This window comes from Archocentrus centrarchus, chromosome 14, assembly GCF_007364275.1.
Source record: "Archocentrus centrarchus isolate MPI-CPG fArcCen1 chromosome 14, fArcCen1, whole genome shotgun sequence".
In the NCBI taxonomy this organism is placed as follows: Eukaryota; Metazoa; Chordata; class Actinopteri; order Cichliformes; family Cichlidae; genus Archocentrus; species Archocentrus centrarchus.
Window position 1 is genome coordinate 27,004,647 of NC_044359.1, and position 20,822 is coordinate 27,025,468.

General features: G+C 43.6%; 1 protein-coding gene across 1 annotated transcript in view; it reads left to right on the forward strand.

Moving 5' to 3' along the window:
• The window catches only part of tspoap1 (TSPO associated protein 1), a 64,725-nt gene extending 44,218 nt beyond the window's left edge, over window positions 1–20,507 (forward strand). Inside the window, exons 14-33 of the mRNA XM_030745640.1 lie at window positions 526–706; window positions 1,718–1,923; window positions 3,334–3,440; window positions 3,538–3,647; window positions 3,743–4,618; window positions 5,504–5,530; window positions 5,724–5,875; window positions 5,973–6,446; window positions 7,499–7,885; window positions 8,331–8,486; window positions 8,817–9,611; window positions 11,679–11,778; window positions 13,089–13,231; window positions 13,974–14,142; window positions 14,878–14,946; window positions 15,553–15,600; window positions 16,507–16,622; window positions 16,710–16,781; window positions 16,956–17,060; window positions 17,621–20,507. Of these exons, the coding sequence (XP_030601500.1) occupies window positions 526–706; window positions 1,718–1,923; window positions 3,334–3,440; window positions 3,538–3,647; window positions 3,743–4,618; window positions 5,504–5,530; window positions 5,724–5,875; window positions 5,973–6,446; window positions 7,499–7,885; window positions 8,331–8,486; window positions 8,817–9,611; window positions 11,679–11,778; window positions 13,089–13,231; window positions 13,974–14,142; window positions 14,878–14,946; window positions 15,553–15,600; window positions 16,507–16,622; window positions 16,710–16,781; window positions 16,956–17,060; window positions 17,621–17,935 (4,608 nt within the window). The 3' untranslated portion in view covers window positions 17,936–20,507. The remainder of the gene's footprint in view (window positions 1–525; window positions 707–1,717; window positions 1,924–3,333; window positions 3,441–3,537; window positions 3,648–3,742; window positions 4,619–5,503; window positions 5,531–5,723; window positions 5,876–5,972; window positions 6,447–7,498; window positions 7,886–8,330; window positions 8,487–8,816; window positions 9,612–11,678; window positions 11,779–13,088; window positions 13,232–13,973; window positions 14,143–14,877; window positions 14,947–15,552; window positions 15,601–16,506; window positions 16,623–16,709; window positions 16,782–16,955; window positions 17,061–17,620) is intronic.
• Window positions 20,508–20,822: the final 315 nt, after the last annotated feature.

Consider the following 20,822-nt stretch of genomic DNA (forward strand, 5'->3'; position numbering starts at 1 on the left):
AGTGACTTAGGGACTCTTTACCTTGTCTGTCTTGCAGAAACCTGTATTTACACTGTGCGTAGTTTTATTTCTTCACATGCATTCATGTGTGTTTGCCATCTTTTGTTGTTCCATTTGTCCATCCACCAAAACAACCATAAGCATGCAAAATCAAATGTAGTCATAATGATAAAACGTTTTTCCATGGTTTCTAAGGAAATGGATGTAAAGGCATCTAAGGTTTCTGCAGGACACTGACAGTGGTTGCTCCACATGCCTGATTAAAGGGAAAAATCCACCTTGCAGCTCATGTCCCTACATTCATACACTGTATACCTAACTCCAGCTCAGCTCACTTGCTTGTGTATTCACATTAAGTTAAAGTGTGTGTAGAAGAAATCTAAAATATGTCACTGTATCACACAGTTACGACTGAAATGTACTGATTACCACATCCTACCTAATGATATTGAAAGGTGGATTTTCCCACTCACAAGTCACCCTGCACTGTTTTTGCGCTTTATATTGGTTCTACCTTCTGTGTAGTCAAAGGTACGAGAGCTGGAGGAGAAATGTCGCAGCCAGAGCGAACAGTTCGGCCTGCTGTCCCAAGAGCTGGAGAAGTTTCGAATGCAGGCCTCAAAAGTGGATCTGGCCAGCTCTAGCCTCCTCAACAACCCCAGCCTCTCTGTTCTGACCAACGGGGTGGGCCTGGCTACAGAACGAGGTGAGTTGTTGTTAGAAAAATGATATTTTCAAACATGCGTCTTCACTTGCTTGGTGAGCAAAAGGAAGGTCACACAATCTGCCTTATTGTGTCTTGTTTAAAATAATGTGTCAAATCAGTGTTTAAAATGTTGCTTTCATGTTATAGAATCATAGTGTGTGTAGTTGACACAGAGCACGGCTTGGTAATAAGGACAAAGAGCACTGGGCCACTCATGGACAAGATTCCTTTAAAAGCGTCCAGATGTGGGTTTTTTTAATGATCAGTAATGCATCCTTTCAGGTTTTCATTTATGTTTTATCACTGACTTTCTCATTTCCTTTTGAACAGTCAGGATGCAGTACATCTTCTTAATGTTTCCACCTTTGTGTGTTACTATGTGATCTCATTCCCAGCTGCATTCAATTTATAAACAGTGCAAATCTAGATCAACTCTTTCCTACTCTGTGTTTCCAAACTCTTTCTCTTACACTCTTGATGTGTTTTAGACTGCACTGGTGGCTCATGGGATATGGTGAATCTAGGTGAAATAGCCTTCTGGAGTCTCGAGGGAGGTGACACTCTCTCCTGCCCCGAGGGTAATGACCCACTCGGTACGCCCGCCGTCTCTGTTACTCCTAATATGTGTTGGACAGTGTTACAAAAGCACCGCATGTTTTGACCTGTCATCTTACCTGCACAGTCACCGTTAACAGTCCAGCACTGTAACAGAGCTTATCTGTTACTCTCACCACTGCATGAGAGTCAGTGTGTGGAGCGTTGAGCCAGTTAAGTCTCTTAACAGTGCTCGTGTGAAACATGTTGCCTTTATACTGTGAACACTGACAGATGGAGACAGGATTTTTTTCCCTCCTCTTTTTACTCGGCCATGTAAACCCTTGAGCCTCCTGCATGTCAACCAGTGACTTCACCCACCTAGCAGCCTGTGGATTCAACCAGGTTAACCGATGAGAGGGCTGTGGTATGTTCGCTAGGGTCTACCCCTCTCTCTCTCTCTCTCTCTCTTGCTAGATGTGGCCACTGCACTGCGCATGGGGGCCACCCCTCACGCTGCAGGTCTGTCCAGGGTGGAGCGATCACCTGTCACCAAGCATCGAGAGCTGCCCACCATCAGTGTCAGCAAGTCAGGCTCTTCCTCTAGCAAGTCAGAGACCACACACCTCACCCCCAAGTCTGACACCCATCTCAGTCCGCACAAATCAAGCCCAACACATGAGGTACGAGCAATGACAGCATAAAGACAATATGTAGCTCATCACTTGTCACTCAGTTCAGAAACTATACTTTCATGTGGGGTTTTTATTTGTTTGGTTCTTACAAGGTCCATACATTAATGGTAATATGATGGAAATATGTGAAATTTCGACACAGACTTATATGTATGAATATTTAATACTTTATATTTATACAATAAAGATGTTTTTGAAACCCTTAACTAGTATGCTACATTTGAAAGCTGCTTGCCACTATTAATATCTGCTGAGTTAGGCTAACAAATTCTCTTCATCCCGACCGTGTTGTAAATCAGAATGGCTACCTGCAGCTCTCCTTCTTTGTTTCCACACACACAAAAGTAGATCAAGATTAGCACATTGTTTGCATGGATTCAGTGGATTAAAAAGCCCTTCTTAAACTCAGAGTCATCTCACGCTAGTACACACTCTAACAGAATATGCCAGAGTTTCCTCTGCTCAAAAACAGCAGAAAAATATTTTGAATTTGCTGACAAAATTTAGTGTGTTTGTTCTGCCGGTGTGTGTGTGTGTGTGTGTGTGGTCTTGTATGGCAGACAGTTTGGTGGTCTTTTTATCCAGTCACTTGGCTGCATACAATCAATAGAGCTCATATTTAGTGAGATAATCCACTCAGCTCTGTGGATTATGAACGTTATACAGTAGTAGTAGTTGTTGGTGATTATCCTTAAAAGGGTTTTTTTTTGTTTAGGGAGCCATAAATACACAAACCTCTCTTATTGTACTCAGACTTCATATCAGGTATCAAGGTGATCTTCTAAGAATAGTGACACATTCATGTTTATCACCATAAATTAATATAAAGTGGTGCTTTTTTTCCTGCATGCAGCCCTTTATGCTGTACTAACTAGCTCTGCAGTTCTGTTCCTGTGTGTTGTTGGCAAAAAGGGCAAAAGGTCACTTGCAGTTAGATTAAGTGATTTCCTTTGCAGTGACTTCCAAACAGGCATGGCCTTTATCTTGTGGCCTTTTGAGATAATATGTGTAAATCATATGAAACTTGTGAAATTTGCTCTCTATTGCTAAAATAGGTTAATATTGAATACCAGTATTGAATCATTTAGGGCAGCTGCAGCAATGAACAGAATAAACTAAATATTAGAAACAGCCTCCAAAAAGATGACACGGTTGAACTTTCTAACCTAAAGGGAAGGATTGACTCCAGGACTGTTGCGTTAGCTTGCAGGAGATTTTGATTTGTGTACTGAGCATAATTTGGTAAATGGCACATGTAGTACAGTGCTTGTTCAGTATAGATTTACTGTATTGAAAGAATTAAACCATTTTGCTTTGCTTTGAATCTTTTCTTTTAAAGATATTGTAACCGCTTTTAGGGTTTCCTGTCAATTGACAGTGTGTTCATGCTGTTCTCAGGTGGACACAGCCAGTGAAGTAGAGGAGTTGGATATTGATGCAGCCCCAGCACCTTACACAGCTAGCAGAGGAGCAGCAAAGCTTCAGGTTTTTATTGCAAGATACAGGTACGTAATAAACTAACACAAGAGTTGTCATAGTGAACATGAAAATATGTGATGGAAATGATTCCATGGCAAATTTTTTTTTTTTTTTTGCCACCAGCTATAATCCTTATGATGGCCCCAATGACAACCCTGAGGTTGAACTACCACTCACTGCTGGAGAATACATCTATGTATATGGAGACATGGATGATGATGGCTTCTATGAAGGTATGGAACATTAGAACATGGCATCATTTCATTTTTTGAATCTGCAGCTTCATGTTCCTGTCTGTAGGACAGTGATTTATGGTGACTCCTTTCAGGTGAACTGATGGACGGACGGAGAGGGCTGGTCCCCTCTAACTTTGTGGAACGCGTTTCAGATGATGATGTCATGAGCACTCACCATCCAGAGACGGCAGACATGTCCCATAACTCCCTGATAGACAGCAGCCTGCACAGTGCCAGCCACCAGCATCACCTCCACGTGGGTGTCAGCGCCCCAGAAAGGACAGAGGCCCCTGCTGCCTCTGGCCCTGCCTCAGCCCCCTCAGATTCAGCATCAGCCTTGGCTGTCCCAGCCCCCCTCACCAACGGCCTGGACTTGGATTTGGAGGAGGTGGGAGTGGACATTGTGCCTTACCCACGTAAGCTCACCCTCATCAAGCAGCTTGCCAAGAGTATCATCATCGGCTGGGACCCTCCGTTGGTGCCGGCTGGGTGGGGCAATGTGTGGAGCTATAATGTGTATGTGGACCAGGAGCTGCGGCTCAATGTGCCCTTCGGTGCCCAGACCAAAGCGGTGCTGGAGCGGCTAGACATAAACCTCAAGGCCTATCGTGTGTCAGTGCAAAGCCTGACAGAGAAGGGTCTCTCAGACCAGCTCCGCTGCAGCATGCTGGTCGGTCGGGACGTTTCCGTGGCGCCCACACAGTTGCGTGTGGAGAGGATCACCGCCACCTCTGCCAACCTGACCTGGCTGCCCAGCAACAGTAACTATGTGCACATTGTGTCCTTGAATGACGAGGAGTGTGAGCTGGTGAAGGCTGGCTGCTACTCGCTGTGCCTCAATAACCTCTTGCCCAGCCTGCAGTACACCATCAAAGTGGAGGCACGGCCGCACCGCACGCCGTGGGAGTTACCCGTGGAGCGGCGTGAACACAGAAGCGCTACAATCAGCTTCACCACACTGATGGCAGGTCAGGATCTACTGTTTTATCTCTCTCTTTGTTACAGTGCCATGCTAACTCACACATGGTCATAGCAAGCATTAAGCATCTAAGCTGGACGTGTGTGCAAATAAAACATGCAAGGTTCATTCAGACTCAGACATTTGATGACTACTACAATTTGATACTATAACTCTTTAAAAACAACTGAGGCAAGTCATCACGCACAGTACCAGTTCGAAGATCATTTAATCTGAACTTGTATAATCAACTAAAAATCCTTCCAAATCACTTTATTTTTGTGTGTGTGATCATGAATCTTTTCAGAATCATACCAAAACTTTGCCTGGATAATATTAGAAGAGGTTTCCTTTTTAATTTTTAGATTTTTAATTCTAATCACATATGGCTTTGGTCTTGGTGATGGATATTTTATAGAGAGCGGTGCAGCTCCTGCGTCTCCGTCAAATGTGATTGGTGAGATTGTGACATATATCATAATGCTTGTGGGTAACACCTCCCACAACTAAATGTACAGCTGGTTTTGTTGAGTTCTGTATGTTTTTATCACTGAATTAAAGTTATCCAAGCTCAGGCAACCCAAGTGAAGGTGTCATATATTAAGTAGTGATGATTCCCTTCTTCCTCCACAGTGTAAAGTATTTCTACTGATGACATTATTTAAACAGTGAGGGAAGGGAGACTTCAAAGATTCTGTGGACTCTTGTAAATAAATAGGTTTAGGATAGTATGTTAGTGGAGTCGCTGTTTCTGCTTTGTGTTTTTAATTTCTGGTACCATATTGCCATTCAACAATATTTTTAGTTTTCAGAAATGAGGTATATCCTATCATACAGAATTATGAGTGTGATATCATATTTGATCTCTCTAAATGATCCTTCAAATTTGCTTAAGTTCCATGCCCACAGTCTGGGAATTCAGGTATATGGTTTCTAAGTTTCCTAATGGCCCTTAGAGTGGTAGATGGCAACTTTCTTGGTAGAAACATGCCCCCATAGTGATGACTATTTCTCCTCCCAAGCTTTGTATTTTTAGTTTGAGCAATTTACTCAGTTCTTTGTTCAGCGTTTGACCTGCTTCTTATATTCTGTTGTGCTGCTTTAAATCGCTGCAGGCCCCCCTGATGCTCCTCTGGATGTGCAGCTGGAGCATGGTCCCTCTCCAGGAATTGCTCTCATCAGCTGGTTGCCAGTCACTATAGATGCTGCCGGGACCTCCAACGGCGTCCGTGTAACTGGATACACTATATATGCTGACAAGAAGAAGGCAAGGATTTTAAGTCTGTTTTAAACTCTAAATTTTAATTTTGACTTTAAGCTGGTATTCGGTTATAATGGGTGTGAATATTATTCTCCTATCCAAGGTGCTTGAGGTGTCTTCCCCAACAGCTGGCAGTGCCCTGCTGGGTCCCTCTCAGATCCAGTCCCTGCTGGTAGCTCAGGAGCTCACTGTCCGCACCACGTCCGCCCACGGAGAGTCCTGTGACTCTCTGCCAGTAAATGTGCCCTCCAAGCTGGCTGCCATTATGGCAGGCCCAGCTATCACTGCCCCAGTTGTGCCGCCTCAACCCTGCACTCCAGTAGGTCCCAGTAGCCTGCCCCCCTCACCATCCTATGGAAACTCTGCTGCCAAAGTGTCCACGCTGCCCAGCTCTTTGCCATCAGAGATACATATCACTGGCCTCACAGTGGAGGCTGCTGCCAACTCGCCTTGTGCCCTCCGCTCAGAAGAGCTCTCGTCTTCCTTATATGTGAAGGCCTGGGCCAACCCTTCATCTGCTGCTGCCTTGGCTGTTAGCGAGGCCACATTACCAATAGCCTCCACCGTTACCCCACTGGTGAGTGATATTGTTCCATCCACCTATATATGAGAGGTGATAGTAATAGATGCATGCTGATGTTCTAAAAACAGCTGGCGGTTAGGTTTTGTAATTGGGACCACTGATTTGACCCATTGTCTCTTAAAGCGGACCTGTTGTGCTCATTTCCAGCTTCATATTTTCATTGTTGATTTTACTAGAGTAGCTTAACATAATTCACAGTTCACACTATCCATTATTTATTTATCCTATGCTGGGTCTCGGTGCAGCCCCTCATTATAGCCTGTCTGAATCAAGGTTTATTCTTCCTCACTTTTAGACAACTTCCTTCTACCTGGTTGCTCCTTGTAAACAGGATTGAACAGCAGGTGGGTGAGGCTCACAGCCAGAGCTGTGTTCCTGAGATGACCATATTAGTGGATGTACTCTCTCTGACATTATACAGAGCCTAAGTAGAAGGAAAAAACATTTCTAAAACTGAGCTTTTAGACCAGTCTCAAGCCTGAGCTTTTGCCTCACAGTAGTTATATGTACACTGACATCATTATTTAAAGCTTAGGCCATGTGTACTATGAGCATCCACCATTGCAAAAGTATTTATATGACAGAAAATAAGGAAAAGCATAATATGCCCCCTTAAATTCAATCAGCACTTTAAAACCTTTACTACATGAGTTCACAGTTGGCCTTGAAACTGTTAATAACTAATCCAGGACACTGTTAATGGTGTCAGTTTGCCTAAATGTAAATAATATGTACTAGAATGAGTTGTGTCTGATTGATAGAAAGCCTGTGCTTTTTTTTTTTTTTTTGCTTTGCATTTGTTGGCCACAGCGGCTTTTATCGGTAGTGGAGAGAGACAGTAAATGGGGGAAAGATACAGGGGAAGACATGCGGGCAAATTGGCGACGGGCCGGGACTCGAACCCGCGCCGCCTGCACCTCAACACGGCATATGTATGTGGTTGCCGGCTTGACAACTAAGCCACCCGGGCGCCCCAAGCCTGTGCTTTTGGACAGTAAGAATAATATTACTTTTCTAATAGTTACTATTGTAACTATTTTTCTCAGGTTAATGTGACCTCCCTGGCCACCTCAGCACCTCTGCCATCCCCAGTGTCACCAGCCCCTGCTCAAGCTCCATCAGTGGCAGCAGCAGCACCAGTGTTGGAGCAGCACAGAGACACTGACAGCCCTGGAACCATACGTCCATTCCCATCTATCACAGAGTTCATCGAGGACCCCGGTGCCAAGCTCGGGACACCTGAGCGCATCCCTACCCCACCCAAAGCCCCGATTACAGATCTCCTTAACCCTCAAGACACTAACCTCATCCGACCCCCCAGCACTTCTCCTCTGGAATCTGAGGTAGAAGAGGAGCATGAAAATACCCGCTTGGTGTCCATCGAGGAGTTCTTGAGACAGGACCAAGAGCCAGTGTACAGCAGGAGGCAGCAGGTCAGCCCTGATTTCGTTGAGTTATTACTCTTTACTACAAAACTAAATGCAGTATGTACTTTCAGTGTCTGTTTATTGAATCTGATTGCTGTGGAAGTCTTTAGAAGCAACTAAATTAAGAAAGTTCATGCTATAGCAGTGTAGATTGTATGTTATACATTATGAAACCAGATTTGAAGGAAGAGGGCATTTAAAGGATCATTTTACCATTTCAACCCTGCATTAACACAATGAAACATCTTGGTCAGAGGTTCTGGTGTATTACTTGAGTAGCTGCAATCTAGAATTGAGCCTTTAGCTTTAAGAAGAGAGAAGTCGTATGCTGCAGATCTTTGGTAAGCTCACTTCAATCTAACTCACACCCCCAGACTCTTTTATTCTTCTAAGTTGTAGTTTTCATAACCAACACTAATTCAGTTAAGAATATGATGTAATGTTTCCTCAGAGTTATGTCAGAGGGGTTGTCGAGCCTCCCAGTGACTACCATGCAGACAATAGCCGCTCAGATCTGTCAGACATCCTGGAGGAGGAGGAAGAGGACCTTTACTCTGACCACCTTGGAGAAGTACATGCTAGGGGATATACAATTGGAGCTAACAGGGTAAAGAAATTATTTTGGGCTATCATTGCAACTGTACACATACTTCTTTGCACACTTTCCAAGTTCTGCTTTTTGAATGAAACATGCTTCTTTTAGTTTGTCTTCCATAGTTAAGTTCTCATTTTGAGGCCTTGTTTCTTCTGTTGTACCATGATCGTGTTTGATTGTGATTCTTGTTTGTTTTTTCTTCCTCTTTTATTTCTCTTCCTTCTTCGTGGTGGGGTTCTCATCTGTTTTGTCTGCATTTCCTTTGTTTTCACTGAACAATATAATGTTCCACCCCACCTTCACCAAACCGCTCTTGTATGCACTGAACCATGGGCTTTGCAGTTGTGCAAGTTGGAGGCTCCAGACAGTGACGAGGAAGTTCTTGAAAAGATCCTTAAGTTGCCTCCTCAGGTCCACCACAACAAGCAACTGTTCAGCATCCCCGAGGCGACAGAGGAGGATGACAGCAGTCAAGAAGAACATTTGACTCACCGCAACCAGCATCAGCCAAGGCCCGCCCACCTTCACCCCAGAAACTCTGAACACCTCCATCATGCCCCCCAACATCACCCCAACCCACACCCACAAATCCCTCCTCACCATCACCACCTCAACCAGGAACCCAGATCTCTAACCAAGGAGCCTTTACCCAAACATGAGCCCTTGCAGGTCAAGCCTAAGACACAGCACAGAGTGCATTATGCAGAAACAGTGGACACCATCAGTTATCCTGAAGAAGAAGACACAAGTTCATATGAGGGTCCCACCGGCAGGCGGGTCTCAGCCCGCTGTCCTCCCCGGCTGACCCCCAACAGCAAAGCACTGCTTCGAGGGCTAGGGGACCGCCTTAGGAGGGAGGCCATGCTTAGGAGTCAGATGGCTGTTGCCGCTGCGGCCAACCCCGGCCATGGCCTTACCCCGCCAAGACCCTACCCAGTCAGCAAAACAGTACGAACTGTGAGGTCACCCATTGGTCCTGGGGTGGAGATTGATGTGGAGTATGGTACAGATGACAATGAGGAGCCCTTGGAGTATAATCCTGGGGAGGTGGTGGTGGAGCAGATGAGCTCTGAATGGTGGGTAGAGGGGGAGCACGGCAGACCTCCTCAGCGCAGAGGACAGAAGGCTGATCTGCTGGTAAATGTCACTGCAGGACAGCTGCAGTGGGTGTGTTGTCCCAGCCCCCCCTCCCTCTGCTCTGTAGTTGTGCTAGTTGACCCTTGAGCCAGTTAGCGGGAAACACAGGCAGTGTTTCTGCCCCCCTTCCTGATTTCTTAGGGGGTTTTTCTTTTGCATTTTTGTCACACTTACATGTTTCAGGTCATCAAAAAATTTTTAATTTTAGAAAAAAGATAATCTGAGTAAATACAAAATGCATTTATTTTTGAAATGATGAGTTTATTTATTAAGGAAAAAAGTTATCTAAACCTACCTGCCCTGTGTGAAAATGTAATTGCCCCTAAACCTACAGTAATAACTGGACTGGTTGTGCCACCCTTGGCAGCATTAACTGCAATCAAGCTTTTGTGATAACTAACAATGAGTCTTTCACATCACTGTGGAGGAATTAACGGTCTGTTTAAGGTCATACCAAAGCATCTCAATCGGATTTAAGTCCACACTTTGATTAGGCCGCTCCAAAACCTTCTTTTTTTGTTTTGTTTTGTTTTTAAAGCCATTCAGAGGCGGACTTGCTGGTGTGTTTTGGATCATTGTCCTGTTGCATAACTCAAGTGAGTTTCAGGGCATGAAGTGATGGCCGGACATTCTCCTTCAGGATTTTCTGGTCGAGAGCAGAATTCAAGGTTCCATCCTGAAGCAGCAAAGCAGCCCCAGACGGTTGCACTACCACCACTGTGTTTGACTGTTGCTATCATGTTCTTTTTATGAAATTCTGTTAGCTTCACATCATATGTAACAGGACTGAAACCTTCCAAAAAGTTCAGTTTTTCTCTCGTCAGAAAGTTTTGGGGATCATCAAGATGATCTTTGGTAAATGTGAGCTGAGCCTTTGTGTTCTTTTTATTCAGCAGTGATTTTCTCCTTGGAGCTCTCCCATGGATGCCATTTTTTGCGCAGTCTCCTTATTGTTGAATCATGACCTCTGACCTTAACTGATACAAGTGAGGCCTGCAGTTCTTTAGATGTTGTTCTGGGTTATTTTGTGGCCTCCTGGATGAGTCGCTGATACACACTTGGAGTAATTTTGGTAGGCCGGCCAATCTTGGGAAGGTTCCCCGCTGTTCCAGGTTTTCTTCTTTGTGGATAACAGCTCTCACTGTGGTTCTCTGGAGTCCCAAAGCCTTAGAAATGGCTCTGTAACCCTTTGCAGAGTGACAGATGTCACTGACTTTGTTTCTCAGCTGTTTCTTTAGAACATGGCATTATGTGCTGCTTTTTGAGATCTTTTAGCCTGCTTCACTTTGCCATTCGGGTTCTATTTAAGTGAATTCTTTGATTCAGCAGGTCTGGCAGTAATCAGGCCTGGGTGTGGAGAGTGAAACTGAACTCAGCTTTACAAAAAATTTATTTGATTACATTGAATTCATGATTTAACAAGGGGAGCAGTCACTTTTTCACACAGGACCAGTTAGGGTTGGAAAGCTTTTTTCTATCTTAAGAAATGAAATAATTTAAAAACTGCACTTTGTATTTACTCAGGTTTTCTGTGTCTAATATTAAAATTTGTCTGATCATCTGAAACATTTGCGTTTGATAAATATGCAAAAAAAATCAGGAGGGGGCAAATAGTTTTTCACACACTGTAACAGTGGGAGGTCAGGTAGTACATTTTCTGACACATTTGCTGTCATTAAAAGTTACCAAGATGTAGCGTAAAAAATGGCTACACATAATAAATTACTACCCTGAGGATTCAACTTCTGTTCCCCTCTGCGTGGCCACTCTTGTTCCTGTTGCTTTTCAATTCTCCTGCACATTGAGAACCCCTCAGCTTTTGTTTTAAACTAGTCCACACTGCCGTGTCCTGCAGTCGTTTCTAGTCGATGTGCTTTGGTGTGTGCGTGTCTGCTAATACTCCTGCAGTGCAAGAAATGAATATGTTTATGCTGAAACCATTCATGTAGAAAACACTGGAGTGTGTTATATAGTAGATGTGACTTTGAAGCTCTACTGTGATAAGAAACACTCCCAAGTAGTGTTTAAACATCATATTTCATATTTCTTTTTATGTCTTTTGAGCAGGAGGCCACCCAGATCCCTCCAGTTGAAGCAGATCCATCATGGAAACGCCAAGCAGAGCTTTCTTGTAAATCAGCGTGCTTGCAGGCCAGGCATCTCAAAGGTCAGAGGCCTTTTCTTCTTTTGTCTTTGTGCTTCCCCCTTTCTCATTGCTTTCTCTTTTCTTAACCGAAAACAGTGGGTGTGAGACGGTGCTGACACACCTGTGGTTTCTGTTGGCAAACCTCCCCCTCTCTCACATGGAGGTAGTCAGATTAGCACCTTGTGTAGGGGGGGGGGTTCTGTATCTGCAGTGAAGTGAAGTGAGAGAGAGGCTGCTAAGCTGAGAACCGGCTTAACCTAAAGTGGCTTGTCATGACAGGAGGAAGTGACAGATATTAAAATAGTAACCTTGATTAGCCAGCAGAGCAGCGGCCTGCAGTTTGGACACACACACACTCTCTCTTTTTCTCTTCCTCCCTGCAAATCTCGTTTTACTTTATTCTCATTTGCGTTGATTCCACGAGTTGCCATTTGAGTTAGTAGACCTGGCTTTTCTGGTAAATACACAGTTGACTGCACACATACATGAGTAAGGGGACATGTGCACAGATAGAGGAAGGGCTCGGGGAGAAGTTCTGTTCTATCTACTAGAAAATCAGTGAGGATGTGAAAGTGTGCAAGTCGTCTGCCCATGACTCTTGCCACAGATGGGCTGATTCTCCCTAATGAGATAGACAACGCTTCTCTTGAGTTCAGCTTAAAGCCTCACTACAGCTCCTCAAATTTGTCTCTTGCTGTCACATAGGCTACAGTCGCAGTGCTTTTAATCACACTGATGTCCTGCTATGTGTCTGCTGTGCTGGACGCAGCGTCGTACTGTAAATTAGTTGTGTGTTTTACATTGATCTGTGACATGCGCCGTGTTAAAAGCGCTTCTGATATTACATTAGCATTATTTTTGCATGTTAGGTTGGGGCTCTGAGTAAATTAGAGAGTGGGTCAAGTACCTCGTTCCACAGTTGGAGTTTGTGAGTGTGTGCACGTTTGTCGAATCGCTCACACAGCTTAGGATCAGTGGTTTAGCTTGATTACCTCTTTTAAGGACATGGCTGTGCTAGGCGAGCACTGCTCACAGCAGCACTGCAGTTGGTGGGCAGTGGGGGAGGTGCAAGCTCACAATTCTATTTGCAGAATTCACTGCAAGCTCAACACGGCTGCTCTGCAAACTCTGTTGTGTTGAAATAGCATTTATTATAACAGTAACAGTGGCATATAAAAAGAATTGCATGGAAATAGAGTGAAATACATCCACAAAGTAAGTGATTTAGAATGAGGGTTACATACACTGTTGGTATCATTTAATGATATCGGTCCTGTGTAAAATGCTTTGTTGGTATGGGTAGCGAATACTGACCATTTGTGTGTGTGCAGGTGGTGTGGAATCACCGAAGATGAAAGGAGACAGCGACATACGCATCTTTGTGGCCCTCTTTTCATATGATCCTGCCAGCATGTCACCCAATCCTGACGCTGCTGAGGAGGAGCTTCCCTTCAGTGAAGGACAAATCCTCAGAGTATGTCCACACACGGCTCATAGCCTGACAGTCCCGCATGTTTTTATTTCATAGAGTTGCTGCTGGTATGTTTGTATAGGGTTGCTGTGGGCCTTAAAAAGCTGGCATTAGAATAAAAGATAATAAAGTCTAAGCCTTAGTATATTTACTGAGTATACTTACAAAATCATAGCCAATGGTAAAGTTTGGTAAAGCTGTCACAGTATATCACTTCTTCAGCATTGTTTCTTTATCATCTGCATTTATCTATTTTAAGTTATGGTTACATGAGCTGACATGATCGAACTAACCAAAAAGCAAAACTGCTGACCCACCAAACTGGCTGAAACGTGGACACTAAATAATGAAATCAAATCAAACCAAAGTAATGATTGCACTCCTAAATGTTTTATACCAAACTAGTAATTATGGCTCAAATAAAGCCTGAAAGTAATTCATCCTTTTGACACGGTTTGGTCTTAACCTTCATTTAAGGTTTAAGCTTTTTAAAATGTCTTCAAAAGGGCTGATTTTGATTTTGGAACCCTGGTTGTGCAAGTTGTAGCACAAAGGATCATACAGCTCGCATATTAGAGGAATATCCAATGCATGTAAGTCATTCAGGAGCATTAATGCAGTGCTGACCTGTGTCAAACCTATAAGCCATCACTTAAAACAAGTGGATTCCTTTTGTTTTGTACAGGTGCTACAGGCTCTGTCATCATTCCAGTTTAGCTGATACATTTTCCCCTCCTCTCCTCAGGTTTATGGAGATAAAGACGCAGACGGGTTCTACCGGGGAGAGTCGGGCGGTCGTCTGGGCTATGTGCCATGTAACATGGTGTCTGAGATCCAGGTGGAGGACGAGGAGACCCGGCAGCAGCTACTGCAGCAGGGCTTCTTGTCTACAGTAGCCTCCATGGAGAAGATCGGTATGTGACTCTGTCAGTCTGATTTTTACCTCCAACACAAATTCTGTATTACTTCTATTGTTTTGTCATTTAAAGGCGATTTGGTCATCTGTTACTGTAGATCTGAATGATAATATTTTACTCATTATATCATCCCTGCTCATGTTTAAGTGTGAAGTGAAAATGGCGGCACAGTTGTTGCAGAAGCTCTTGTTCTGAAATCTGACTTTAAAATATCCTCGATCTTCAGTCCTTTTGTTGGTTGTCTTCATTCTGAATGAGGACGAACAGATCAGACTCAAGTTTAACGTGATTAAGAGCTGACTCAAAATATCGAATATGTTCTTTTGTGCACTGCGTTGCTATTAATGAAATCATAACCATCGACTTATTCTTACTAACTGCGTTTTGTACGCAGGAGTCTAAAAATGAAATGGAAGTCAAAGTGTGTGTCTGTGGCAAATGGTAGCAAGCCACCGCACAGACTCGAGTTAACACTTTGCTCCTGTTTCCTGCTTTCTACCCAGAGCTGCACTGTTGCAGCGATGGTTTAACCTTTTCACTTCCACTTGTTGTCACTGCTGTGTCTGCTGCTCACTGGCTCTCATGTGTTAAATAGCTCTCTGCCGGCTCTTCATTGTCTACTTTGTGTGGTCTGCTGCTCTCAAAAATTACATCTGTGTTTCTTTTTGGTTCATTTTTTTTTTTTTATTATTATTTTTATTGTTTGGTTTTCCTTTCTAAAACTCCATTAAGGCACTCGCACACACGCACAGCTTCCACGTCGCCCTGTTCCACCGCCGAAACCGAGACGATCCAAGAAAGGTGTGTCTCGCTGCAGATCGCGGCCTCCCACCTCTCTCCTTTCTTCTCCTCCTTTCTGGTTTGCTTCTTTTTGTGTCTCTTTCACTTTAGATTTTGCTCTTTCAGTTTGCTGCTTCTCATCCAGCAACCAGGGGGGATTTTTAGGCCAACCTAGTAATGAATTCAAGCAACTTCCCAGAATTGTGGGCAAATACTTCTATAATGAATAGATGCTCTGAAGTAGTTTCATACTCTGTAATTAAAGCCAAGCATTTAAAGACTGTTTATGCATCTTTCCACAGGTTAAGTCTGTGCGACAGTTTCTGAAATAAGACACATACACGAGTCCTGTCATTGGCTATTCATGTAATACAGTGCAGACACAGCAGCAGGATGTTACAATGTGTTGCTAATTCATTAAAAATCTCGAGGAAGGTTTTTATCTCCTGCTCCTGTGTCGCAGTTGAATTACATGGTCACCTACAGGTCACTTTGTTGAAACATCCATTCCCTTTGTGCTCCACCTGTGACTTTGTGCACTGCCTGTGTGATGAACTGCAGGATTTCTCTCTGACTGTGCCTTGTGTCATTCTGTGACTCTGCTTGTGCTCTCTTCCCCTCACCCAGTGAAATCTGCAGCACTCTTGGAGGAGAGTGTTAGCCCCTCCAGTCAAGGTTTGTAGTTAGCTCTTTGAAGCTCTCCACGTCTCTCCGTTTGCGCCTGCATGATCAGGTGACTGCTTCAGTGTGCCCTGGAGGACAGCATGCATTCACCTGCTGTTTTATACAGTTAATGTCATTCTGTATCTTTTTTTTTTATGTTTGTGAACATGAGAACTGTATTCAAGCTGCTGCTAACATCGTCCGTCATTTTGAGGGGCTGTTTGACTTTGGACCTATTAAAACTGTCAAAAGTAAAGGATTTTAACAACAAATGAACCTCCTGTGGGTTGATTCAAATACAGGGAAAACAAACACAAACCTTCTGCTTGCAATGGGCAGCCAATCAGAAGGAAGTTGGATTAAAGGCATAGCTTGTTTTAATCAGTGGTTGAACTGAGAGGCTCCACCGATGCTCAGTGTGAGATCATTTGGATACATTTTTTGGATTCTGTGGATTATACAAAGCCTAAAAAATAGCATTATAGGTACTCTTTGGCATCTTATGTTCTTCAGTAAACCCTAGTTAATAAAGGTCAAACAGTCCCTTCTAAACTCTTTTCATTTTACAGCTTAAGTGTCATTATTAAATCATCTAATAACTTCCATTTGTCTCCATTTCTGCTAACAGTGTTGCAGAGTAATTTACAGTCTCCATCCCAGGACAAATATTTGTTCTATTTGCTCTGTTTGTTTAATGCAGCCGCACAGCTCAGGCTGCCATCACCTTTTTCAGGAGTTAAAAATGCTAACTCTCTCTGCTGATCTTCTGTTGTTTTTCTGACGTGACTTTCCCTCAGCTTAGCATGATGCTGAGCCACTCGAACATGCATACACGGTGAGCTGATTGGAAGTGCATATTGTGAGGACGTCTGACTAAAAAGGATTTGTCCACCACCCCCTCTTCTGTTTGACTCACAGATCCAAGCCAGACTGTTCCCACTGCAGCTGTGGGGAAGCCAACCCCAGGAGCCCGCAGGATGGTCGCAATCTTTGATTATGACCCACGAGAGAGCTCCCCCAACACTGACATAGAGGTTAGAGGACTTCAGATGCTTTCTTTTCATTATATGTGCCGGGACTGTTTGCTCATTGTACGCTCTGTTTGTTACGTCTCCGTTCAGGCCGAGCTGACCTTCAGTGCAGGAGATATCATACACGTGCTTGGTGACATGGATGAAGATGGTTTCTTCTACGTAAGTCTGGAAAGAAGTGACGGCATACTTTGGCATATAGTTGCATGAAGTCATGTGTTTGGGATGTTGAGAACAGCATGTGCTCAAAGACTTTAGCTCTGGCTATACCAGTTGTAAAAATACCCTTGTAGTAGAGAGTGTATTTAACCAAATTACAACCTTGTGATCTTTCAGGGAGACTTAAATGGTCACAGAGGCCTCGTGCCCTCCAACTTCCTGCAGGCCATCCCAGATGATGCTCCTGTGCAACATGCACCTGAACCCAGGAAAGAATCGCAGGTAGCTTAGCGTTTTATTTTAGCACACTCGACTCTGTGACCTACCTGGTCATGTGCTGTTTGTCATGTTTACAAATCACTGACATCAAAAATTTCTTTGTGTCTTCATGTTTCTTCATCACCCGCGAGTATTTCCGATCTCTGGTTGCTGTGTGTGTGTGTGTGTTTTTTTTAACCTGTTTTGTTTCTTTAATTCTGCTCTGTCACGTTTTTTTCTTCTTATGGTTTCCTGCATGGCCTTTTCCAGAAGCACAAACGTTCTGTACACTTTGAGACTTGATCGTAAGTGTTTTTAGGTGATCAGCACTCTTGCCATCTGTTCACTTCCTCCTTAAAACCTCTTCTATCAACCTGTAGCTGTGCACTGCTCCTTTGCATAGGATCCTGCTCCTACTGCTGATTGTAGGTGTTTGAAATCTCTCATCCTCTGTATCCCCTTGTTGTTGTTTACTTTATTTAATATTAATTCTACTAGAGTAAACAATGAGTCCATGTAGTATAAACAAACTGAAAGATTACAACATCTGTGTCTTGATTTTTTTTTTTTTTTCTTTGCTCTAGGATGTTTGGACGTCTTCCACAGAGCCACAGGATTCTGGGCCCTCAACACTAGAAGAATCTTTGCCCCCTCAGACTGAACCTGCTTGCCCCGGCACGACAGAGCGCACAGATCTACAACCCCAACTGGCACCCTCTGCAAACTCCACGTCAGAGTTGAACCCAGCTGCAGCGAAGGCCTGTGGGCTCGCTCCAGACCCCCGCCCCGCAGACAGCCCCGCACAGGCCGACTGCTCTGTGCAAGGAAAGAAGAAGAAAAGTTTTTTCTCCAAAGGCAAGAAACTGTTCAAAAAGCTGGGGTCCAGCAAGAAAGAATGAGAGTCGGGACATCTGACTCAGTACTTGTGTCACATTGAAAGCACTTTTTTCTGCAACTGTAATTCTCAGTTGGTAGTCGTTGCGGCTAGCAGCTATCAGATCTAATAATTGATGCTTTAACTGTCAGTAGTTCTACATTTGCCTTAGAGCACTGCTAGAGCAGCTGTTAAATGCAGAATACTCTAAAACACCAACAGCATCACGAGAGCATGTAGAAGTGCATGTTGAAGTGAGCAAACTCACAAATATATTCTCTGAATACTTCCTAATAATTTGAGCATTTGCAAATTTTCAACTCATCTGAGGCGTTAATGCTTAAAACACTTAGCAATCACCTGAAGGATTGACTCTATTTAGAATAATCGAACGCAGAATGATACTGAGCAGAGCGGAGCAGGCTTCATCCCAACTCAGAGACAGCTAATGAGATATTAGCTTTAATGCTCGTGTACTGGTGCCACTTTATTCATTTGAAACAAAGACAGAGGCAGCACTCCGTCTCTCCTCTGTGTGACTGTAAAGAATGCACTATCCATCCTGAATGGATGCTTCTCTCTCATGTGTTTCTTGTCTTTAAGAGTATTTATACATGACTTTGTACAGAACATGTTATTTATTTGTATCAGACTCCTGCCCTAATCATTACCACAATGCATGAAGTGGCATCAGGGCGTGAAGTTAGAGATTTGGAGCTGTCAGAGACGGCAAGAATCCAGTTTGATACGTGTAGTTTAGAGCTACGTGTTGGGGTTTGAGGCTAACAGTCCTGACTCTATGTTGGAGTTCAATGTAAAGAATGTGAAGGGTTATCCTTCGTGTGTGTGTGTGTGTGTGTGTGTGTGTGTGTGTGTGTGTGTGTGTGTGTAGCCCGCAGTCCACTGGTGTGACTGGAAACAGTTGCCTTTCTCAGACATTAATACAGGAACTCTTGATGGTTGTGACAACAGTCATAACTGGCCTAACTGTTACATATTTGCTGTGTGTGTGCGAGTGTTAGTGTGCGCAGAAGTAGTGGTAGCTGACACAGCTGCAATTGTTTGGAATATTTATTGATTAATCAATTAATCAGTTAGTTTCTAAAACATTTGAAAAGAGGGAAAATGCTCAGTGTGACTGCACAGATATTAATTTGGCTCGTGCCTTGATAGAAGGAAAACAGCAGGTTCTTACATTTAAGCGTGACCCCTGATAGTCCCCACCCTGCCCTCCAATTTTAGCCGGAGGTTGTCTCTGTGTGTATGGGACAAATGTGTATATGAGCAGTCAGGGGAAAGTGACCCAATAAATCAGTAGTCATGTATTTTGTTACTTTCTGTTATTCTTTAGTCACAATCTGAGATTTTGAACTATGTTTCTCTTTATTCGGGGGTTTTGAGCAAAGGAAACAGATTTTCATATTGAGCTCCAAACTGTCACAAACTGGCAGCATTAAAAGCATGCCAAACTAGCTGTTAGCACCTCCATAAAGATGTGGCGCTCTCAGTGATTTTGTGGTTTATGCGCAGTCGACATTGGGAGGACATGATAAATGGATTTTATTTTGATTTTTACGCAAACAACTGAAACCCTCTGCTAGCTGCCCCCCCCCACACACACACACACATTTGACTCTGAGTGTGAATGCTTCAGGGTTAATTGATTAATCAATTTTCTGTTGCAGCTCCATTTAATTTGTAATCCCAAATGAAAAGAATGAGAATATTCTAGTTGGTAGTAGATACCCAGCAGATGAGTGTGTTAGCCTGTGGGGTGTGGTGGTGTTTGAATGTAGCATGCAGGGCACTTCCTAGTACAGCATTTACAATGAGCAGTTTTCAGTCATTGCACTGGTGGTTAGTGGCACTACTACTGTACTTAGACTCAGCAATAAGTGGCTGATGCATCTATAGTTTTGCCTCCACGTATAACATGTGTGTAGTCGAGTTTAACTCGGAGAGGCTAAACAGTGTTATGTGATCACCCTTCAGGCCATGCAGCCCAGTGATGGTTATTTCTCTGTCCGCACATTTGCATCACAACATTTTAAAAGTTTCTTTAAAAAGGCTCAAGCAATCGTGCATGTTGTGTCTTACAGCAGGAGCACAAACACAGAGCCGCGCTGCGTCTGTGGGCCGTGAGCGCCACTCACATGAAAACGCAGCGATTTGCTCAGTTTTGATGGAGCAAACCTTTAGTGTACAGTTTGTTATTCATTTGAGACACAAGCAGTAATTAATTTACTCAGTCTGGTTAGAGCGTGTGTGTGTGTGTGTGTGTGTGTGTGTGTGTGAGAGAGAGAGAGAGACACAGGGCTGTTAGGGAACTTCTCAGGTTTTCACTCATTTTCTTTTCCATGCTGAGCCACCTGTGTGGTTGTCAAAAAAGCAGCAGAAGATGCCAAAATGTTTGGTGCTTTTTTTTCCTGTTACTACTGTCGGCTTGAAGGTTTGTTTTCAGACTCACACTTGAAGGCCCACGTGGGCAGATGGAGTGAAGGTTCAAGTTGGAGGCACATTATTTTTCTTTAATATGATGAATGTTTTTAAATTGTCAGTGTTAAAATAAAGGGAGCACGATGATGCCAAGAATCAAAGTGGAGGGTGGATTGTCACTTTAGAGGTGAAGTAGCCGGGACAGAGGCAAGAGCGAGGCTGTACTGTCTGATTTCTTTACGTGTGTGTTTTTGTTTTTGTTTGTTTGTTTTTAAAGAAACAAGGATGGATGCTTCAAAGTTGCCGAAATGTACAGCGAGTATTTGTACTTATGTTGGATTTGACTGCCTTTAATGCACAAGTATTCCTCCACCTGCTGTGTAGTAACTTAGGCGTCCCCCTCCCCCAGTGACTGAGTAGGACCTAGACCCCTGTAGGCAGTATTTTAGCTCAGCTGATCATATTTAGCCTTACAT